Source organism: Schistocerca serialis, chromosome 9 (assembly GCF_023864345.2).
Source record: "Schistocerca serialis cubense isolate TAMUIC-IGC-003099 chromosome 9, iqSchSeri2.2, whole genome shotgun sequence".
In the NCBI taxonomy this organism is placed as follows: Eukaryota; Metazoa; Arthropoda; class Insecta; order Orthoptera; family Acrididae; genus Schistocerca; species Schistocerca serialis.
The window spans coordinates 384057777-384078095 of NC_064646.1; the positions used below are offsets into that span (position 1 = coordinate 384057777).

Below are 20319 nucleotides of genomic sequence, written 5' to 3' on the forward strand. Positions count from 1 at the left end.
TTCCCTGTCTACGGAATCCTTTTCATGTTAATATCAAACATCAGCAATTACTCGTAGATTACATTAAAACTAAAGTAATTTATGAAGACGTTACTTGATAAAAAAACGCGCTGCCTTTCTTCATTTACTTGAGCCTAGAAATGGCTGTCGAGTACTGCCAAACAAAATGGCAAGACATCTTATTGCCTTCCGATATACATCGCAGTCAGTTTTTCCATATGATTTGGTCATCATGACCTGTTTCAAGTTGTGTATGACAGACAATGTTTTAGGAAATCAATTATTTTCCTTAGCAATAAACAGTAAGATTTTCATTCTAAGCTATCCAAGTACAAAATTTTCGCAATATTAGTTCAAATTTAATATTCGCTTCTATAATGTAGGAAAATATTTCACAGTTGGAAAACTCGCATCCGACTCATTGACCTTACACTTAGTCGCTGACCATAAATTCTAGCTCAGAGTGACACCAGTTTAAGTAATCTAATGTAGCAAAGACTGTTTGCCAGTGCTCTTTCTCACCGGAAAGTACGCAGTTCACTCATTTGGCTCCATAAGTACACTGTAACAGTAATTTCTGTGTGTATGCAATGCAAACGGATTGTAGAATTTAGTTGTGCTCTCTCTTCCACTTCTGTATACAATATGCCTAACCTAAACGGGCCCTTTATCATTACGGGCCCTGGGCAGTGCAACATCATACTGACAACAGTAATGTGCTTATACTGACAACCTGACTGTTCGTTTTACCTGATTTTGTAATCATTTAAATAAAACAACATGACCTTCCATTGGGAGACATTGCGTCCCCCTTTTCCTTCTGTGAAATTTGTCAGTAAGCTTTTTACCTTCCAACCAGCGAAATGACGCAGAGTACGGCAGGTAAACGATTCACAAACCACGATTTAGTGCCGTTAAGACGATTTCTTTAAACATTGTTGTAGCTGAATGAATTTAGTTTCTTCTTAAATCGTCTTAAGCAACAACGGTCACAGATATCTCAAACAGAAAAAAGCTCATTATCCAGGTACGAAAGTACTACAAAAAAACTTCTCTCACAGTTTGTGTCAGGTTGATCTTTTCGTCTGATAGCACTGCGTAAGTATTTTGTCTCAGAGGTATCACAAGTAGTGTTCCTGTAGCTGTGGGAATCAATGGTTGAAAACGAGTTTAACACCAATGGGTACAGTACTGCTAAATATTCAAAATGATTATCAAAGTAAGTCTGAGTCCATCGACAAACTGAGGCGCATTTATAATATTGGAACTAGACTGTGTATCCTTGTCTTCCTTGAGTGGGCACTGGAAGGCGTTTACACACACATATACAATACTGTGAACACTTCGAACGCTATAGGTAACGTTGCTCTCATAAACTACTTTTGTTTTTTAATTCTTCTGGGTCTTCAGCCTGCAGTATGTGCTGTAGATACAGTCTTAGACCAAAAAATTGACCGCCAAGTCGTTCACGTAAGGTGGACAATACAGTCATGCTCCTCTCAGAATCCTATGTCCGGCAAAATGTTCGATCTGGCAACATTGTAGACTGCAGCACGTCCCAGAGAAAGTCTTGACTGCAATCTTCGGACCTGCAGTCTTAGTATATTACTCTTGACTACGGCCGTAGTCTTGAGGTAAAGCTGGACACTAGCTAATATGATGTCTGGCGACCGAAAGCACACGACAAAATTTTTATCGCCCCTTTCCTCTCGGTGCTGAAGATATGAGTGTAATTCCAGCGAATCTACAATACTGTGTAAGTGTAAATAGATTATATGCCTACTTGCTTATTGCTCGCGACAGAGCTGTTTCTAGCACTGCTGAGAATTGGCAACATCGTCACAAATATTAGGCAACACTGTGACAGTACAATCACTTCCACGTATGGTACTGAATTGACTCGCTAAATTCACTTCACATTCCCTTTTCATTTGAATGACTCATGCTATAGAATCCTCATGTAAACTAAGACACTGAGACAGAAAATTCAATTTTTTGGCAACAGAAATGCTATTCTTCACATAAGTGACAACTTTTTTATCTTTCACGATGCGTTCCGGATCTCAAGAACAGTTCCTCCAAAACTTCTGCACTCCATAGTGCTGTAAGATAATGCATATGGCCGGGTCTAGGCTTCTGAGAGGCGAACAGTTACAGCTTTTCTTTTGAACTGCACGAGGTTTTCAGCAAACAGATAGCGCAATAGAGTGGCTCAAGTGGAAAGGAACACTTCCTATTTAAATGTCTGCATCCTACACTGTTGGCATTTCTGTGTAGGTGCAGTTACGTGATTTTATTTCTATGATTACAAAATAGAGTCGAATGTATGCACTGGGTAGCCGAGGCGGCTAATTCATGGTGATTCAGTCAACCAAGTAAATGAATTTACTGAACATGCTGCAAATTACTACAGGGAGCCTGTGTGTCAGAATTCTCATGCAGTGTGAGGCAACGGCGTTACGATAGAAAAATGAGTCACGAAGAAATGGGTTTGGTAGTCTGTTGACTGATGATTGGTTCATATACCTCTAGCCTGGGTTCGATTCCAACTTCTGCCAATGATTTTAGATAGGGAGAGACAGATTCCCTTCTCTTTTACATAGTGAAGAAGATAATATGGCATTGTGGTCTGAAATTCACATTAAAGATGATATTCCTTCTCTACCAAGTAGACGTTAGTTTGAACCACAATAAAGTCTGGAGTGGCGACATGTAGAAACTCTATCACCAGTAACCTTTATTATACTAGTTATTTACTTCTAGTGACGAAACAAACGCTATGTAGGGTCATAGGACACTTATTCCATCTTTCATCTGAGCTACTGTATGTCGATAAAATTGGTTCTGAACTGGGAATGCAACTCAGACCGCCCTTAACGTGGAATTTGATCCCTTCGTGACAATACAGCTCGGCTACAACTTGTTGTTTGTTGAAACCTGCAGATTCCTCAACATCTCCACATATTACACGTGAATGGTTTCGAATCCTGGACTGGCACTAAAGGTTTCATTATGCATTATCAAGCTCTAGCATGAGAACACTTGTCTGCTGGTGGATAATAATTTTGATTTTTAAAGCGTTTTCATTCGTTGTCAACACTAACGAAATAGACATAGAACTATTTGCGAGATCACTGTAAGTTTAAGATGTTATTCCGAGCTGCTGGTGGAGAAAAATTCGGTATCTGACGTCTCTTTGTTTGTAGTCAACGACGAAATGTGTGGGGCTGTATTCTCAGTCAGCACTGAACTCTTCGTTATATTATTTCTAGTTCAAACGTGCTCACATGTCGCTGCTAGTGCAACAAACCCATATATAACGTTAGTTTTCTCTAGAATATAACAGCGATAGGTGCCGGGTTGGAGTCCTGGAAGGAAAAAATTAATGTTTCATCTCGTCATTTCAGTTAAAACATCTAGCTACTGCCGAGAAGAACTGATACATCATAGTTGTTTGTGCTTCGATATCAATCCGATTAGGTTCTGGGTTGGAATCCCTGTCCAACACAAAGCTTTACCTCACAGCATTTCAAGTAAGCTACTTGTGAAGAAGCAATATTTAACATCTTTCGTAGTTCGTTAACAGGGACAATAGATGCTGGGTATGAATTCGCGTCCGTTAAAAATGTTTGCGTTATGTAATTTAAAGTTGATGTTTGCTAACTGATACTGTCTAAAATCGAGGTATATCAGACTTTGCATGCTTAGTCAGGAATAACTGTTAGTTTCTGTCAGTCACGAAATTTTTGCTTAGTCTGCATGACCTGGGTTTGAATCCATATGCAGAACGAAACGGTTCGTTGTGTCATTTGAAGTTGATACATATTCTCAACTAGCTGCCTGTGAATAACTTAAATTTTTAATGTCATTTTGTGTTAAATAATAAGTGCGATATGTTACTTTGAAGAGAAAATCATGAATACGACGAATTTACTACATGCATTACCTATCTGACCTAAGAATGAGAGTGGTAACATTTCAGGTATGTGATTTATTGTAATAAATGTGAGCTTACAAGCCTTAAGGACAGTCTTATCTGTGATAAGGTGTTCCCTGATATTTGCAGTATCGTGGTATTACTTTACATCTTGAGTTATTGGGATACAGAACAGTGTTTTCTAGTGGTGACTTGTTGGAACCATTTTCAATAGTCAAACGACTGTACCAAGGAGCGATTAGAGGACCTGCTAGACAGCTGCGGTATGTGGGTTGCATGCGAATCAGGCGAAATGCAATTCAGGTCGTTCGGATAGTTTTGAGCACGACTGTACATGAACCGAATTAACCTTTGGTCTTGGCAAAAAAAAGAAGCAGTGAGTCCAACAGAAATGAATAGAATGACGAACTGCGACACTGTATGTATAATATTTTAAACGCAACGCTAAAAATCAGCGGCACTGCTTCGGCATGCTTTTATTAGTCTATTTGACGGTAAGTGGTAGTAGCTATTTTCGACAACAATATCTCGATTACTTAGAAATGAAAGTTATTTAAGGAATGGCATCCCCTTTAACTTTATGGAGTATGTGGTTAGTGCTCTTAATAAAAGCGTTACATTGAGCGATGAAATTTTGTGAGTTAATGACAATGAACAATAACACAAGAATGTGTTAAAACCAGTGATTAATGACGTATTATACTGGGAGGCAGCTGTAACTTTTTCTTTTTCCGGAAATGCTTTACTTGCTGTTGCCAGTCCCTGTCTACTTTGGCCGTCATAAGTTACCTTGTGGTTAAGTAGTTAAACGTTAGGAGTGAAATACAGCTGCGAATTTGCGTGAGATGAGTTCGATAGGGACTTGGTAGGTTTCCAGAGGTATGTGGCATCAGCTGACAGATGTCCACGCACAGGTCATGCAGTCACCAACAATTACGAGCCGGTGGCTAGTGGGCGCGGAATTGTCGCTCGATAGCTTCCAGTGAGTCAGGAACCGCGCGACCGCTACGGTCGCAGGTTCGAATCCCGCCTCTGGCATGGCTGTGAGTTATGTCCTTAGGTTGTTTAGGTTTAAGTAGTTCTAAGTTCTAGGGGACTGATGACCTAAAATGTTAAGTCCCATAGTGCTCACAGCCTTTTGAACTTTTTTTTTTTAGCTCCCAGTGTGAGTTCCATTGGGATCAGTTCTGGCTAATTTGTTGGCCAAGATATCAACATCAGTTAGCTATCATGCTCCTCCACCGTGACACGATTCTGGCCTTACGACATGGACAGTTATTCCCATGAAAACAGCCATCGCCATCAGAGAACACATCAAGCATGAAGGGATTCAGGTTTTTCGCAGTAATGTTTGTATGTACCACAGTTGTTATGGTGCCTTCTCTATCACGGTCCTGTGGAAGCTCGGTTCAATGTCTCCCACAGCATAATACCGACCCAATCAAGTTGCGTCCCTGGCGTGGTGCACATTTCGAGCAACCATACGTCTAGACCACGTATCCGGACACGCCTATCGACCCGGTGTTACAAGAAACGTCATCTGACCTGGCGAGAAGTTTACACCGATTCACTGTGGAATCTCGATGGGCACTAGAATCATAACTGGCCTTGTTCTAGCGTCAACATGAGAATACATACGGATCGCCTGCTGCGGACCCCCATGTTAAACAATGTTCGCTGAGTGGTGTGGTGACAAAAAGTTATTTCTGCAGGAGCATTGCCCTCCTTTATATAGCTGGCAAGACTCCGTCCTCAACGTTCTATGATGCGGCTTGGACGTCTATCACCCTTTGGCCAGCTGATGGTTTCACTGTCCTTCAGCCACTTTCCGTAGATGCTCACGATAGTAGCACGCTAATAGCCGACCAACTTCGCGGATTCCGTGGTGTGTGTTCGTCATAACTATATGCCTTTTGTCAAACTCGCTCATGTCAGTGTATCTCCGCTAGCGGCCCGTATCGTTGCTCCTCCGCTTATATATTTCTCTTACAGCATCATGTTTTGACTCTTCAGTGTAAGGATCTAAGTATCTACACAACGTTGTGTGTTACGCGAGGATCTGTTCGGAAAGTAAGGTCGGATAGGTCGTGAAATTGAAACGACAGTGAAAATCCGATCAAGCTTTGCACATATGTGTTGGGTAGCGTGTCTAGTACGTTGAGGGCCTCACGTCGCTCTTTTCAATTCTGAGCAAACAGTGAGCACGTAGCGATGGATTCCCGCTCCAAAAGACAATGAAGACGCCCCTGCAACGTTTTCGATTGGAAGTGTTTATCACACACCACACAGTCCGGACTTGGCTCCCTCTCTTGTTCATCCCCGCTCACATGATCCGCTGGCTATTAAGAAAATATTCCGGTACAAACAAGTAACTGCAGGCCAGCGTAGAGAAGTGGTGGTAACCACAGGCGGCTGCCTTCTATGACGAGGATATTGGAAATTTGGTACAAAGCTACGACAAATGACTAGTTCGGAGCGGCGACTGTGTAGAGAAATAGCTGGTAGGTGTACCAAATTGCTGCAAACATTTTTACCTTCTGAATAGCCGTGGACTAATACATAAATACCATGTACACTGTAACTTGCATATTACTGTCGCACATCTCACAGTCAGCAGCGCTGCAAGGAAGAAGCCAGTTAAGTTTTATGTAACCAAGACACTGCTGTCGACAATAGGTGTTAACTGTTACAACAACAGTCAACTAATTTCCGTTAAACCGAACGATTTTTGTGTTAATTAACGGATTTCTGATGTCTGCTAGCATTTCATGAAAAATTAGGTACGTAAAAGTACTCTGACATCCATTGCTTCAAGAAGAAGATTCTTGGAACAGATTTTGTAAATGTTTTCCTGTGAAACACCTATGATTCCAAACCTAAGGGAAAATCCTGTACACATCTACTATGAGCTGCATTTTAAAGCAGAATATAAGTAGATCATGATTTTTCTACTATTTTCTGGTATTAATGAACAATTTTGGTGTGTAAATATGTTTTACTAAGTGCAGTTCATTTCATGCCGTATGACGCACTTTGTGCAAATATTATCATCTTTTCTTTCTTCCGTATTTAATAAATTAGTCTTTAAACGTTTCAGTTTACACAAAGTGCTTATTCATGATTTGGTCATCCTGGCTACCAGTTTATAGGTAAGTACAGTTAGACCTTCAGTTCCGAAAATAAATGATTCCGCCCCCATATACTTACAAAATCCATTTTCTTATCAAACACCCTTAGCTGCAATACCTTATCTTGAGGGTATGGTTGTATGTATCTCATCAACAGTGTAGTGTCGCCAGCAACATGTCATTTAACAATTACAGTACCAGCCTCAGTTGTTCAAACTGAACAGACAGCTACTTTTGCGTAAACGCCTTCCAACATGTATAGTAATGATTCCATTACATTAGATTATTACCATAACTCACGCATGTTATGGAATAAAGATTAGTTACTTGTATGCATTCACCAATGATTATCGTCTCACTGACAGTAATTCGAAGCAGAAGAACCGGCTGTGACCAACACGTTACGTTCGTGCTCCTTTTCCAGCGAATGTATATTAAAATTCGCTAAATACCTGCAACTTAAGAAAATAATGAAGAGCAGTAAACAGTCGACATTGAGTCAGCTGCTTTATCTACTAACGCCATTGCTGTGTCGCTACGAAATGAATCAGTTGTGAAAAATATGTATCTATTTAGCTTAAGTAATTTACGTCATTTATTTTCTAAATTGAAGTATTTCTAATGAGTCAGTCAGTAATTGGATTGTGAGCTGTATGCACTTCTTCGGTGAACGGTTTTTTTTTTAAATCATTTCATTATTCTTTTTGATATAGTTCTATTAAAATATAGGATTATTCATAAGAGCATAAGCTATTTCAGAAGAAGATTCCACGAAAACAACAAGGAAAATGGTTCCTATGTGTGGGTAGAGCGTCTCCGACATTATAGGTGTTCATTATGGCCGCTGTTTGTGATACGGAAAACGTCAGTATGTGCATGCAGTTCCGGTGAAGCCGCTGACACTGAATGCCTGGGAAGGCGCGACAGCAGCCGCTTTGGAAAGCTGTTAATTTGGTTGCCTAACCACAGGCGCCAACTAATTCGATGCGACAGTACGGACCGCGTTACTTTTTATTCTGGTACTCCTTCCCCTAGTGGTACACTCTGAAACTACACCATCGGGCATATTAAGAATCTAAATTTCGAGAAATGCCCTGTACACTGACACGAGTCATTTTACCACAAGTCTTGAAATTTTCGCACAGTCATCATCTGAGACCACAGACGTTCTGAAGAATAACCCTTTGTATGCACGCTTTTCGAGTCAAACGTTTTTCTTCAAATTATTGTTACTGGGATACATGTAACATTTATTACATTCAACTAAAATTTTAATGATCTTATTTACGACTCATTTCAATGAAACAGCAAATCTAAGTATATCTGTACAGAAGGAAAGGTGAAAAAATTAGTGTTGCCGGCATTTTGATTTGTTATAACACAGCCTCAGAGATTAACGGCGTCAGGAGAAAAATCATACTTTGGTCTACACTTGGAAATGATCCTTTTGCAGGGGAGGTAAATCTATGACACGGAAAGCGTAGCTGTTAGTATTGAATATCATTTTCCAATATGACGATACAGTTTCGTCTTGGCAGTCTTCAAGTTTGCTATTTCGAGTCCTTATTTCTTCAACAAGACTGCCTTAGGTTATGGCACAATTTCTTCATTCGTGTTGCAGCCTAAACATGTTTCAGTATTTTTGTGATTTCTTCGTGCAATTTGTTTCAAACTGCAAACTGACTAGTTTCATGTAGTTATAATACGTCACACAAACGCTCCATGAAACATATAATCAACAAAATATCAGTCGGTTATTTTATCATCTATGTCCTTAATTCGCTATATACACTCATTTTCAGAAAAAACACCTTGAACTACCAGAGATAGGACTTGCATATTCACAACACATGTACATTTGTCTTACCATTTGGACCTTGTCGAGTCGTCGATTCAAGAACCTCAACATCGCGGTGCAACGCCACCTTTCGCTTAAATGTGCCTGCGGTTCTCGTTGTTGCTATAAACCGAAGGTAATGGATCAGTGTGACTTGGACAGACATGCAGAATACCTCGCAGACGCATGCGCGAACCGTACCGTCAAATCAGTGTGTCTGAGTTTGAAGGAGGCGCATAATTGGCATGAGAGAATGTGATGCATCCTTCCCGGAAATTGCAGTTCGTATGGGAAGAAGCGTTCCGGCATGCAACGGGTGTGTGCAGAATGGTTCACGGAAGGCGGTATAACACGACGAGATAGGTCAGGTCGCACCATCCAGACCATTTCTCTCATCCGAACGCCATTGCAGGACAGATCTGCATCCTCCTCGGCTGTGGCGCATCAACGAAACAGTGTAACACATCGTAACCTATTAGGAGTGACAGATCGTCTCCGTTTATTACGGCATGGATTACATGAGCGTCATCCACTACTCCGCCTACCTTTGACGAACGTGGAGAAACATGCTACACCGCAATGGTGTGAGGAACGATGTGACTGGGGACAGGAATGACATCAGATAGTGTTTCCGGACGAATACAGATTGTGTTTGTTTGCAAATGATGGCCACATTTTGGTTCGGCACAGACACGGAGAGCGGCACCAAAGTGACTGCATTCGCATAAGACATACAGCGCCAGCACGAGGCCTTATGGTGTGGGGTGTTGTTGGATACAGCCACAAATCGCAGTTACGTCCAGGACACTGCAACCAACGTGACCTATGTGAATGACATCCTGCGACCCGTAGCCACGCCCTTTCTGCACAACACCCAGACGCCATATTACAGCAAGATAATGCACGACCACATGTTGCTGCACGAACACCTTCCTGCTTGGTGTCACAGGATGTCAGCTCCTTTTTCCTGACCAGCCAGAGCACCAGACTTGTCACCAATGTGTGAGATATGGTGAAACGACTGTGTAGTGCTGTGACCTAACCGCACAACGAGCACAGATAAACTTTGGAACCAGGTGAATCCAGCAATGACATCATCCGCACCTTACGCGCGTGAATACCATCATGTATGGAAAAGGTTTCAGGGCCCATGGCGGAACTTGTGCCTGCTAGGCAGCAGGACACATGCTAAACCGAAGTGATTGAAATGCTAATCATTTATCCAGAGCATACTGATGTACATGTCCTGTCAATATGAACGTCCTGTCTCAAGTCGTTCAAGGTATTCTGTTTTTTCTTAAGTATATGTTGCCTCTCTTACATGTCAGAGGTATCCTCTGATTTACGTCGATTATTGTAGTGGTCACTCAGCTGATTCATCTAATCGTTGCCTATTTGAGTGTGAGAATTTGTGCTTGAAGTTCCAAGATCGGAAAGCAGTGTTAGTCATTTGGTCGCTGATTGTTATAGTTAAATTAGTGTTGACCACCGTAAATGATATGCGTTCTTCTTTAGAACAGATACCATTTCTTTGTTACTTGTGTATAACTGTATGTCATCTGTGAGTGCTGGATAGGATGTTATACACCGTGGATCTAAAAAAAATACACAACATAAAGAATTTCTTTATGATCTACTGTGTGCACAAAATTCAGTTCAGTTAAAAGCATCCTTTTCCCATGCTTGTTTCTTTTGTTGGCCTTTAACCGAAGACAGAATTCAAATCTTTCCCTGTCCCTATTCGTACAACTGTGGCTTCGATTCGTGAAGCTGCTTCCAATTTCCACTTAAACACAGCGTGACTGTACATGTGTGAGGCATATTTGATATGATCCATGAATGAAATACGTCGTGGAGGAGTATTCCCTATCAAGATACTATTTTCAACAGGAAAATACCCATTGGCATCTATTTATTTTGGACAATTTTGCTTGCATTGAAATATTTACTAAGAATTATCGTTTTTTTGTGCCTTGGATGTATGCGTGGTAAAATACGAGTATACTGCAAAATACATTGCACAGAATCAGTAAAAAGTTATGGATAGTCCTCGTTGCATTTCTGTTACTGGTTCTTCTGTGGTAGTGGTGAAGAACTGCGAAATTTAGAAACCTTCCTCGCCGACTGGTAGGCTACTTCAAATATTTTTCACCCCCCTAAACGAAGATACAGGAGCTGAGTTGTTTTTACCGTAGGTATAGGTTTGTGGATGAGATATTTATCTTAGTTGTAACAATGAAATTGGTTTAATGTACACAACATTCACTTTATTCCAAAGTATTTCTGGGCCATACACAATGAGATACAATTGCTGCTTCTCTAGAGATTCTCTCAAGATACAGTTAAAAGGCTAGCAGAGAGCAACTTCAGTAAGAAACGTGAATCAAGCACGTCAGAAAGGGGTTCCAGAAATATACAAACATCTCCATTCAGTGATGCTGTAGACGTAATTCCTCACGCAGAATTCATTATTTAGGATGTTGCTGGAGTTACTTAATTATTATGCCTCTGAGTTCATTTTTTTCCAGTGGACGAAGTTGCAGGAATGTGACCTACAGAACAGGCAAAGATAATATACAGTAGGTCAGTTGGGGATGTTGAGACCCGGCAGCAACTGGAGTGTCTGGAGAGTAGTCAGACGTAAACTGAGAGCTTCATTCACGTACGTAAGTGGCCAGCAAGGCGATCATTTGTGGGACAGCACACAGCGTTTACTTTGGTGGAGCGTCTAAAGGCACGGAGAGGGTGGTGTTTCCAATTACTTGCCGTAGCCGAATCCGGCGCCGTAGGTACCGAGGCCGTAGCCGAACTTCTTAAAGCCAAGCCCCAGGCCTAGGCCCCCGCCGCCCCCCAGCCTGCTGAGGCCGAGCCCCCCTAGGCCGCCGCCCACGCCGCCCAGCCGCAGCCCCAGGCCTGCCCCGCCCAGACCGCCGCCGCCCAGTCCGATGCCGCCCCCGACCCCGGCGCCGCCCCCCAGTCCGGCGCCGCCCCCCAGGCCGTACAGGCCCAGTCCCCCGCCGAAACCGTAGCCCAGGCCGCCTCCACCTGCAAAACACATCATGTAAGATGTGAGCAGTGCTTATTATTACTTATTATTACTATTACTTATTATTACTATCTAGCTCTCTGCTCGAACTTTCGTCAGTGTCCCCACTATCGGGTCCAGAGAGGACGTTAAATGTATCTCCGGAACTCAGCCATGTGGCATATTTTTTGTTTCGATACAGGACGACAAAATTATTGTCTCGCTACAGTCTACCAATGGTAGAATTACAACACAAATAAGAGACATACTGCGCTTCGCACTACTAACACATTATAAGTCAAGTAAATAAGGAAAGCAAACCAAAAGCTTATTTCTAAATATTTCTACATGTCGCTCCTTCTCATCTCACAACCATTCCTAGAGGCATTAGGGGTATTTTATTCCCATGATACTTTGGTACAGATAATAAGTCAAGCATACAGCAAATCTGGTTGAACGGTTCCTGAGTCATGCTTCTACCCCACCCCTTTTCACCCCCATCCTGGGTCTCATGGGTGCTAGGGATGTCTTACTGTCACAATAATTTTTATGGTTCCATACTTCAATCAGTAAAGGCGTAATCCTTTTATGATCACTTTGTTCTCCGTTTGTCTGTTAGGACCCCTTGTCTTGGGACCGGATCGAGGTATCAAGTTAAAATTTTATGAAATACCAGGGTCTACGATCCCCTGGTAAATTCAAAAATTTAAGCTTGTAAGTCAATGCAATCAAAAGCTAAGGCAGTTTGTGTTACATATTTAGATACATGCAAATTGACTCATCAAGACCTATAAACGAAACATTTGTATACACAAAGCGCGAGTACTACTCGTATTTGTTCGTTTTTTTTCAGGTAGCAAGAGATATGTATGCCAAATTTGGCAGACATTGTTCAGGCGTTACAGAGGTATACAGATATATTGATATGTCACTGTCTTTTGCACTACCCCTCCTCTCATCTTCCTAGGTGTGAATCATCATCAAGAGTAGCGACCCCTAAAGCTATGTTCTCGTCATCAAATATTTTAAAATGTCACAGCATCTCATCCAGAGACTTAAAGACTCTAAGGGAGTGTTACCCCCACAGTATTTCTAAACAAATAATTATAAGGTAGAAATAATAAGCCATGCATATACAAAATTTGGTTGAAATTTCTCCAGAAGTTCCTGTATTATGCTTCTACGTCACAAAGCGGTCACTGCACTCCTGGAGCAAAAGAATACACAATAAGAAAAGGTAGACTGCAAACGGAGTAATTTAATTTATCTTGCAGCACCTCTCTCTGAAGAAGCAATTTATGCCAGTCCAATCCTTTCTAACTGAACAAGAATACTTTTCGCAATTTGGTATGCCACACCTGCTCACTATATTTTACATAACTCTTGGTGAAATCATCTCGTGCGAGAAAAATCGTTACTCACGTTTTATAAGTATATGTACTAATTGTTACTGACGACGGAATCGTAAAAACTTACCAATCAGGCCAGCTCCCCCTATTATAGAGCAGCTCACAGCGGCCAGACACGTCCCCAGGAGAAGCAATGCACGAAACTGAAACACACAAGCAAACGTGTCTCGTATAATCGTCAATACATTTAAGTTTGTGTTACGGAGAATCTGACGTCTGTAGCCCCCGTCTCTTAAGGTACAAGGATGGTAACAGCACCTGCTTTGGACAAATTATCGTTTGCCTACGGAGATAAGAAACGCTCTGCCGCATAGTTCACCACTACCTGACAGTAACGTTTCCCTTCGAAAATGCCAATGTCTACAGTGGGAGCAGTGGTCATTCAATCTCTCCTGTTCGTTAGGTTTTTAGGGCTGGGTGAACCATGATCTCATCTGTCTCGTTAAGTGTATTATCGGCTCTCAGCGTCCCAGTAACAAAAATATTCATCTGAAGAAAATGGTGGTAAAAGTGTATGAGTTACATGTAATAGATAGATCTTTGGTGAACTTTCTCTGGATACCAGCCTATCAAGGCATCCAGAGGACGTTGGTTTACCAATGATTCGAGCCTATTTCACTCCTGAAAATGACAGTTTAAACTGTCTAAATCGGTAAAGTGAACCAAATGAAGTTTTCTCATGAATCTGGCGACTGACTTTTTATCTTTGTTGAACGATTCTGCAGCTGGTGAACTACAGCTAAGAACGAAATCATAATAACCTACGAGTATTTTCAAGAAAAGAACGCAGGTCACTAGAGCACATACTGCTATTCCAATATATCCGACCTAATTCTCCAAGTTAAAGCGAGGGATTATAACACGCGAAAGGAAAGATTAGCGAAACAACGGGCTATCAATGCGACCGCCAGTAATACATCTGTAGCCTGCTCCCCCAGAACATGCGGTTGACGGCATTTACAGAGATTGGATAACAGTACGGAAATATCAAAAACCACAGCAATCGTCTGTCACGATCACTCAACACACTCTTTTTTCAGCGTTGTGACTTACCGGATGATGTTTTTCCGTTTTCCCTACTGCATGCAACTACCTTGGTTACGGAAGCAGGCACTATACGTGCACCAACAATTTGCTTAGATTCGAATGCAGCGAGATCCGACATATCGCCCTCACAACTACTCACAACACTGTTCAGATCACGACTGATAGCTGCAACATATTGTACACACTGTGCAGTTCCTCTTCGCGGTGGAATACGTACAACAGCGCAACCTGCGTGCTTGCCTGGCACCAGCATTTATTATCAAGCATGCATTTCTCGCTATGTAGCCATATTTTTGTCAACCCCCTCCCCCTATAAGTGTACTTGTTGGTATGTGTATTGAATGAAATCGATGGCTTTCGCGGCATGTACAGTTTACCTTTGACGTTGCAAATAATAGGTGCTCCTAAAGTTTTTGCGGTTGGACAACAGAAAATTAAATCACATATTCGTTTCGTTTGAGTGATACAGCAACCACAAAGCTAGTTTCCCACTAGTTCCACTACTAACTTAGCATCAGAATTGGTTTTCAGGGATTGTCAGAGACAATTTTAATTTTGTGTTTATTGCCTCTAAGAAACCATTATACAACGAGCAGTTCATATTTCATAGAGCGCCAGTTGAGAATTCATTACAGTTGTAATGTAGTACTAAATGTAGTCAGCAGGACAGTAAAATCCCTGCACAGCACAGCCCAATTTCCGAAATGCTGTCATTAAGTGAGCGCATAACATGGAGCGAGATCATCAAGGGCAGCGCTGGGCGATATGGTTTCTGCGGAAACTATGGTTATCCACAAGCTGTTGGTAAAAATGAGTGGAGAGAGTTCACTGCCTTTCACTACAACAACGATTGTTCCCATACGAGCAGGAAAACCATGGCTGCCATCGTTGAAATTGGGTTCCAGGTACTGCCACATAATAAGTATAACAGAGTGTTGAAACGTCTAGTTCTATTAGTCGATTCTGCTACAGCTGCGCTATGTGATCAAAAGTCTCCGGACACCCCCAAAAACATACGTTTTTCATATAAGGTGCATTGTGCCCCCAGGTGCTTCATATCAGAAACATCAATAGTCATTATACATCGTGAGACAGCAGCATGGGGCGCTCCGCGGAACTCACGGACTTCGAATGTGGTCAGGTGATTGGGTGTCACTTGTGGCATACGTCTGTACGCGAGATTTCCACACTCCTAAACATTCCTAGGACCTCTGTTTCCGATTTGATAGTGAAGTGGAAACGTGAAGGAACACGTACAGCACAAAAGCGTGCAGATCCAGCTCGTCTGTTGAATGACAGAGACTGCCGACAGTTGAAGACGATCATAATGTGTAATCTGCAGACACCTATCCATACCATCACACAGGAATTCCAAATTGGCTCAGGATCCACTGCAAGTACTATGACAGTTAGGTGGGAGGTGAGATAACTTGGATTTCATGGTCGAACGGCTGCTCATAAGCCACACATCACGCCAGTAAATGCCAAACGACTCTGGCTTGGTGTAAAAAGCGTAAACATTGGACGAATGAACAGTGGAAAAACGTTGTGTGAAGTGACGATTCAAGGTACACAATGTGGCGATCTGATGGCAGGGTGTGGGTATGGCGAATGCCCGGAGAACGTCATCTCCCAGCGTGTATATTGCCAACAGTAAAATTCGGAGGCGATGGTGTTATGGTGTGGTCGTGTTTTTCACGGAGGGGGTGTGCACTCCTCGTTGTTTTGAGTGGCAGTATCACAGCACACGCCTACATTGATGTTTTAAGCACCTTCTTGCTTCCCAGTGTTGAAGAGCAATTCGGGGATGGCGATTGCATCTTTCAGCACGATAGAGCATCTGTTCATAACGCACGGCCTGTGTCGGAGTGGTTACACCACAATAACATCCCTGTAATGGACTGACCTGCACAGAGTCCTGACCTGAAGCCTATAGAACTTCTTTGGGATGTTTTGGAACGCCGACTTCGTGCCAGGCTTCACCAGCCGATATTGATACCTGTCGGTGCAGCACCCCGTGAAGTATTGGCTGTCATCTCCCAAGAAACCTTCCACCACCTGCTGAACGTATGCCTACGAGAGTGGAAGCTCTCATCACCACATTTAATTTCAGTATACCGATGAAAGTTACTACGAGCTTGTAAGTCACTTTTAGTCACCTGTCCGGATACTTTTGCTCATATAGTGTATGTTAATTTGTTAGTCGTTGCAAAACTTTCTTGTTTTATTGGAAATCACGACACTCGGAGAGAATTATCCGACTGAGCTCGGAAGATACGTGGTAATGATCAAACACAGAAAATGATATTAAAGCTTTCCCTGTTTCTTCTGAATCACATAATTCAAATGTCGGGATATTTCCTTTGAAAAGAACACAATCGATTTCCATCCAACCATTAGCCGACCCGAACTGGTTCTCCACCGCTCTCTACTTCGTGGGCAAGGGGACGCTTACACCAAGTTTACTTTCCATTACAAGATTAAAGCCATAAAGGTGCTAAACAAGTCACATAAACCCTTTTTCAAGGTTTCCCTCTCTCGGAATTCATTGTACTCTAGGCTGAAACAAGCCCTCCAACATAAACACTTTTATAACTCGTAAATAATCTGTGGATGGTAGAGATAGCAATAGGAAGAAGAAATTATGAACTCAATTTTCTTTCCAAAGGAAATTCAAGAGTACTGTCCACGTTTAGCATCACTGCAGAGATAAATAATATAGCTGTTAAGGGTAAGTGGCGTTGAAAAAAGAGCTGAAATCGGTACAAATGGACACGGCCCGGTGGAACCCGCATAAGATTCTGTAAGGAATTTGCGAATGAGTAAATACCTCTTTTAACTGTAATATATCACAGATCCCCCCAACAACAGACTGTAACAGGAATAATGTACGAAACTAACGTCCAATATCTTTGATAACCAAATGTAGCAGAATCTCAAACATGTCCTCAACTGAAACGTGATGAAGTATTTCGAACACAATCATGTGGAATATGAATCGCGCTTTTCTCATATAACATCCAATACGCAATGGATCAAGGGGGGCTATGTGCATGTAGTATTTCTTGACTTCAGAATAGCATTTTAGTACAGCATCTACGCTTATTTGCGAAAGTATGACCATAGCTAGAACCTAATGAAGTTACAGACTATGTTGGATTTCTTGGTATTGAATAGATAGCATGTTATCCTGGATGGATCATGCCGCAAAGAAGCGTGACGGATCTGCTCTACTCATAATACATATTAATGTAGTGCCAGATAAAATTAGCCGTAGTGTTAGAATTTTCGCAGGTGATGAAGTTATCCATAGTGCAGGAAAAAAAAAGAAAAGGTAGCTGCACAAATACCCAGTCAGAACTTGCAGTAAATGTTCAGCCGTTTGAAACTGTGAAGTCTATAAAACGTAGCACCCTATATAACTTCAGTGAGTCACAAATGGAATCGGTCAATTCGCATTGCAGCAAATATTTGTTAGAATATGAAACGGAATTATATTGTAGACCCAGTCGTAAATTAAGCAAGTGGCAAACTTCGATCCAGGATACTGGGGAAATACAATCATCCTCCAAGGGATACACTCTTGCTATTCGTCAAAGAATATATCAAAAGTACACAGACTGTTCTTCAAAAGAGTCGTCGGGCGCGTTGTCTTTGGTGTTTCGATAGATGTTTGAAATATGGTTTTCGCTATGTGTAGCTGGAATCAGCCCAAACTAGTGCCGCTCGTTGCGTCTACCGTGTGACGCCCACTATCGGCGGAAACCATCGGTTTGGTTCCCATTAGAAACGAAATGATTTTTGACTTGGAAGTTTATGTACCCGTTCGACAGAGCGGTCCTAAATTAGTTTATTGCGATATTTGTGTTATCGATGTATATTAACAGGGACAGGATAACAGGAAGAGCAATCAGTACCCCAGTAGCGACTGAGCAGCGCTGCTGTATGGAGGTAGCAGTCAGTGTGGACCAGGGTGGTGCTATCGCTGCCTAAGTACTGGTTATTCTTCGTGTTGTACTGTCTCTCTTCATATCTATCGATAAAAGATATATCGCAATAGACTAATTTAGGAGTGATCTATCGAATGGGTGCGTGAAATTTGGGAGTGCTGTATCGAATGTGCAAGTAACATTCCACATTAAAAATGATTTTGTTTGTAACGCTATGCGTAACTGGAATCAGCCGAAATTAGTGCTGCTGATTACGCCTCCCGTGTAACGCCTGCTATCAACGGAAACCATCGGTTTGGTTCCCACTACAAACTAAATGATTTTTGACTTGGAATTTTACGTGCCTGTTCCATAGAGCGGTCCTAAATTGTTGCGATATTTGTTTTATCGACGTATTTTTACAGGGACACGTTAACAGGAAGGACAATCAGTACTCCAGTAGCGACTGACCAGCGCTGCTGTATGGCGGTAGCAGTCAGTATGGACCAGGGTGGTGCTATAGCTGCCGGAATACTGGTTATTCTTTGTGTTTTACTGTCTTTCTTCATATGTATCGATAAAAGATATATCGCTATAGACTAATATAGGAGCGCTCTATCGAATGGGCGCGTAAAATTTGAATGCTGTATCAAATGTGCAAGTAAAGTTCCAGTTTAAAAATGATTTTGTTTGTACCAGGAAACAAAACGACGCTTTCCGTCGAAACCGGGCGTCGCATGACAGATGTGATGAGCCGTATTTTGTTGAGAGAGACTCGCACATTACAAAAACGAAATTGCAGTCCAAATGGAGTAATTCCGGATTCATTCAATCATTTTTAGTATCGAATGAGGACTATTTGTCACGTACTGGTAGGAAACAAACCACTCAAAAATCCTTCAACCAGGTGTGTGAGTTTAGAATCGAGGTGAGCAGGAACTAAGAGAGCATTGGACAGACTCGATCTCCATATTGGAAAAGCGAAACTGCAAAGATCTATTGGCGCACGGGATTAGCCGAGCGGTCTAGGGCGCTGCAGTGATGGACTGTTCGGCTGGTCCCGGCGGAGGTTCGAGTCCTCCCTCGGACATGGGTGTGTGTGTTTGTCCTTAGGATAATTTAGGTTGAGTAGTGTGTAAGCTTAGGGACTGGTGACCTTAGCAGTTAAGTCCCATAAGATTTTACACACATTTGAACATTTTTGAAAGATCTATTGAAATAAAAGAGAAAATGCGCCTAACAATTCTTAGTAGGGACATATGGTATTTACCAACTCGTGAGACAGCGTCACGGACATCCTGAAGAGACTGATGTGACAGACGCCTGAAGACAAACAGCAACTATCCCTCGAAACCGTATTTGAGAAGTTTCAGAAACCAGCATTAAGAGCGGAATCTAAGAATATACTACAATCCCCCACGGTAGCCCGACGTTTCCCTCCCGTAGAGACCACGAAGACCACATTAGGTAATTACAGTGCGCACAGAGGCTTATTTAAGGAATCATTCTTCCCGCTTTCCGTACAGGAATGAAGTCGTACAATGAGAAGTACCCTCGACCATGGACTTCTCAGTGTATAGGTGTAGAAGTAGGATGGCGCGAACTCTTTGAAACGCATCGTGACCGTTCAAATAACTTTGAAACAGTGATAGTTTCGTGTGGTCCTTTTCCTTCTTTACCTAGGTCGTTTTTAAATGTGGCTGAGTGGCAGACTAGTTCGTGGAGCAGGCGTGCCGGTACTCACCATGGCTGCTGCTGTGGCTGGACTGCGGCTCTGTCGGTGCTGGAAGCTGACAGCGAGTGACGTGCAGACACCCCGGGGCGGGATTTATAGGGCGGGCGCGCGGCCTCCGTACCACGCGGGGCGCGGCCTTCGGCTGCGGTGAGGCGCGACGCACCGTGTCTCCAGGAGACACAGCCATCCGCCGCTCCCCAAGCCTACTCACTCCCGTCTTTACTTGAGCCAGGCACCGCCCGCCTCAAAAGCAACGACCCGACTCCGTCTTT

General features: G+C 42.4%; 1 protein-coding gene across 1 annotated transcript; it reads right to left on the reverse strand.

Moving 5' to 3' along the window:
• Window positions 1-11143: 11143 nt before the first annotated feature.
• Window positions 11144-20117, reverse strand: LOC126418957 (acanthoscurrin-2-like). Its single transcript, XM_050086001.1, has 3 exons — window positions 20057-20117; window positions 13404-13479; window positions 11144-11947 (listed from the first exon to the last, which is right to left on the reverse strand). The coding sequence occupies exons 1-3, from the start codon at window positions 20057-20059 to the stop codon at window positions 11661-11663; spliced, it is 366 nt and encodes a 121-aa protein (XP_049941958.1). The 5' UTR covers window positions 20060-20117; the 3' UTR covers window positions 11144-11660.
• Window positions 20118-20319: the final 202 nt, after the last annotated feature.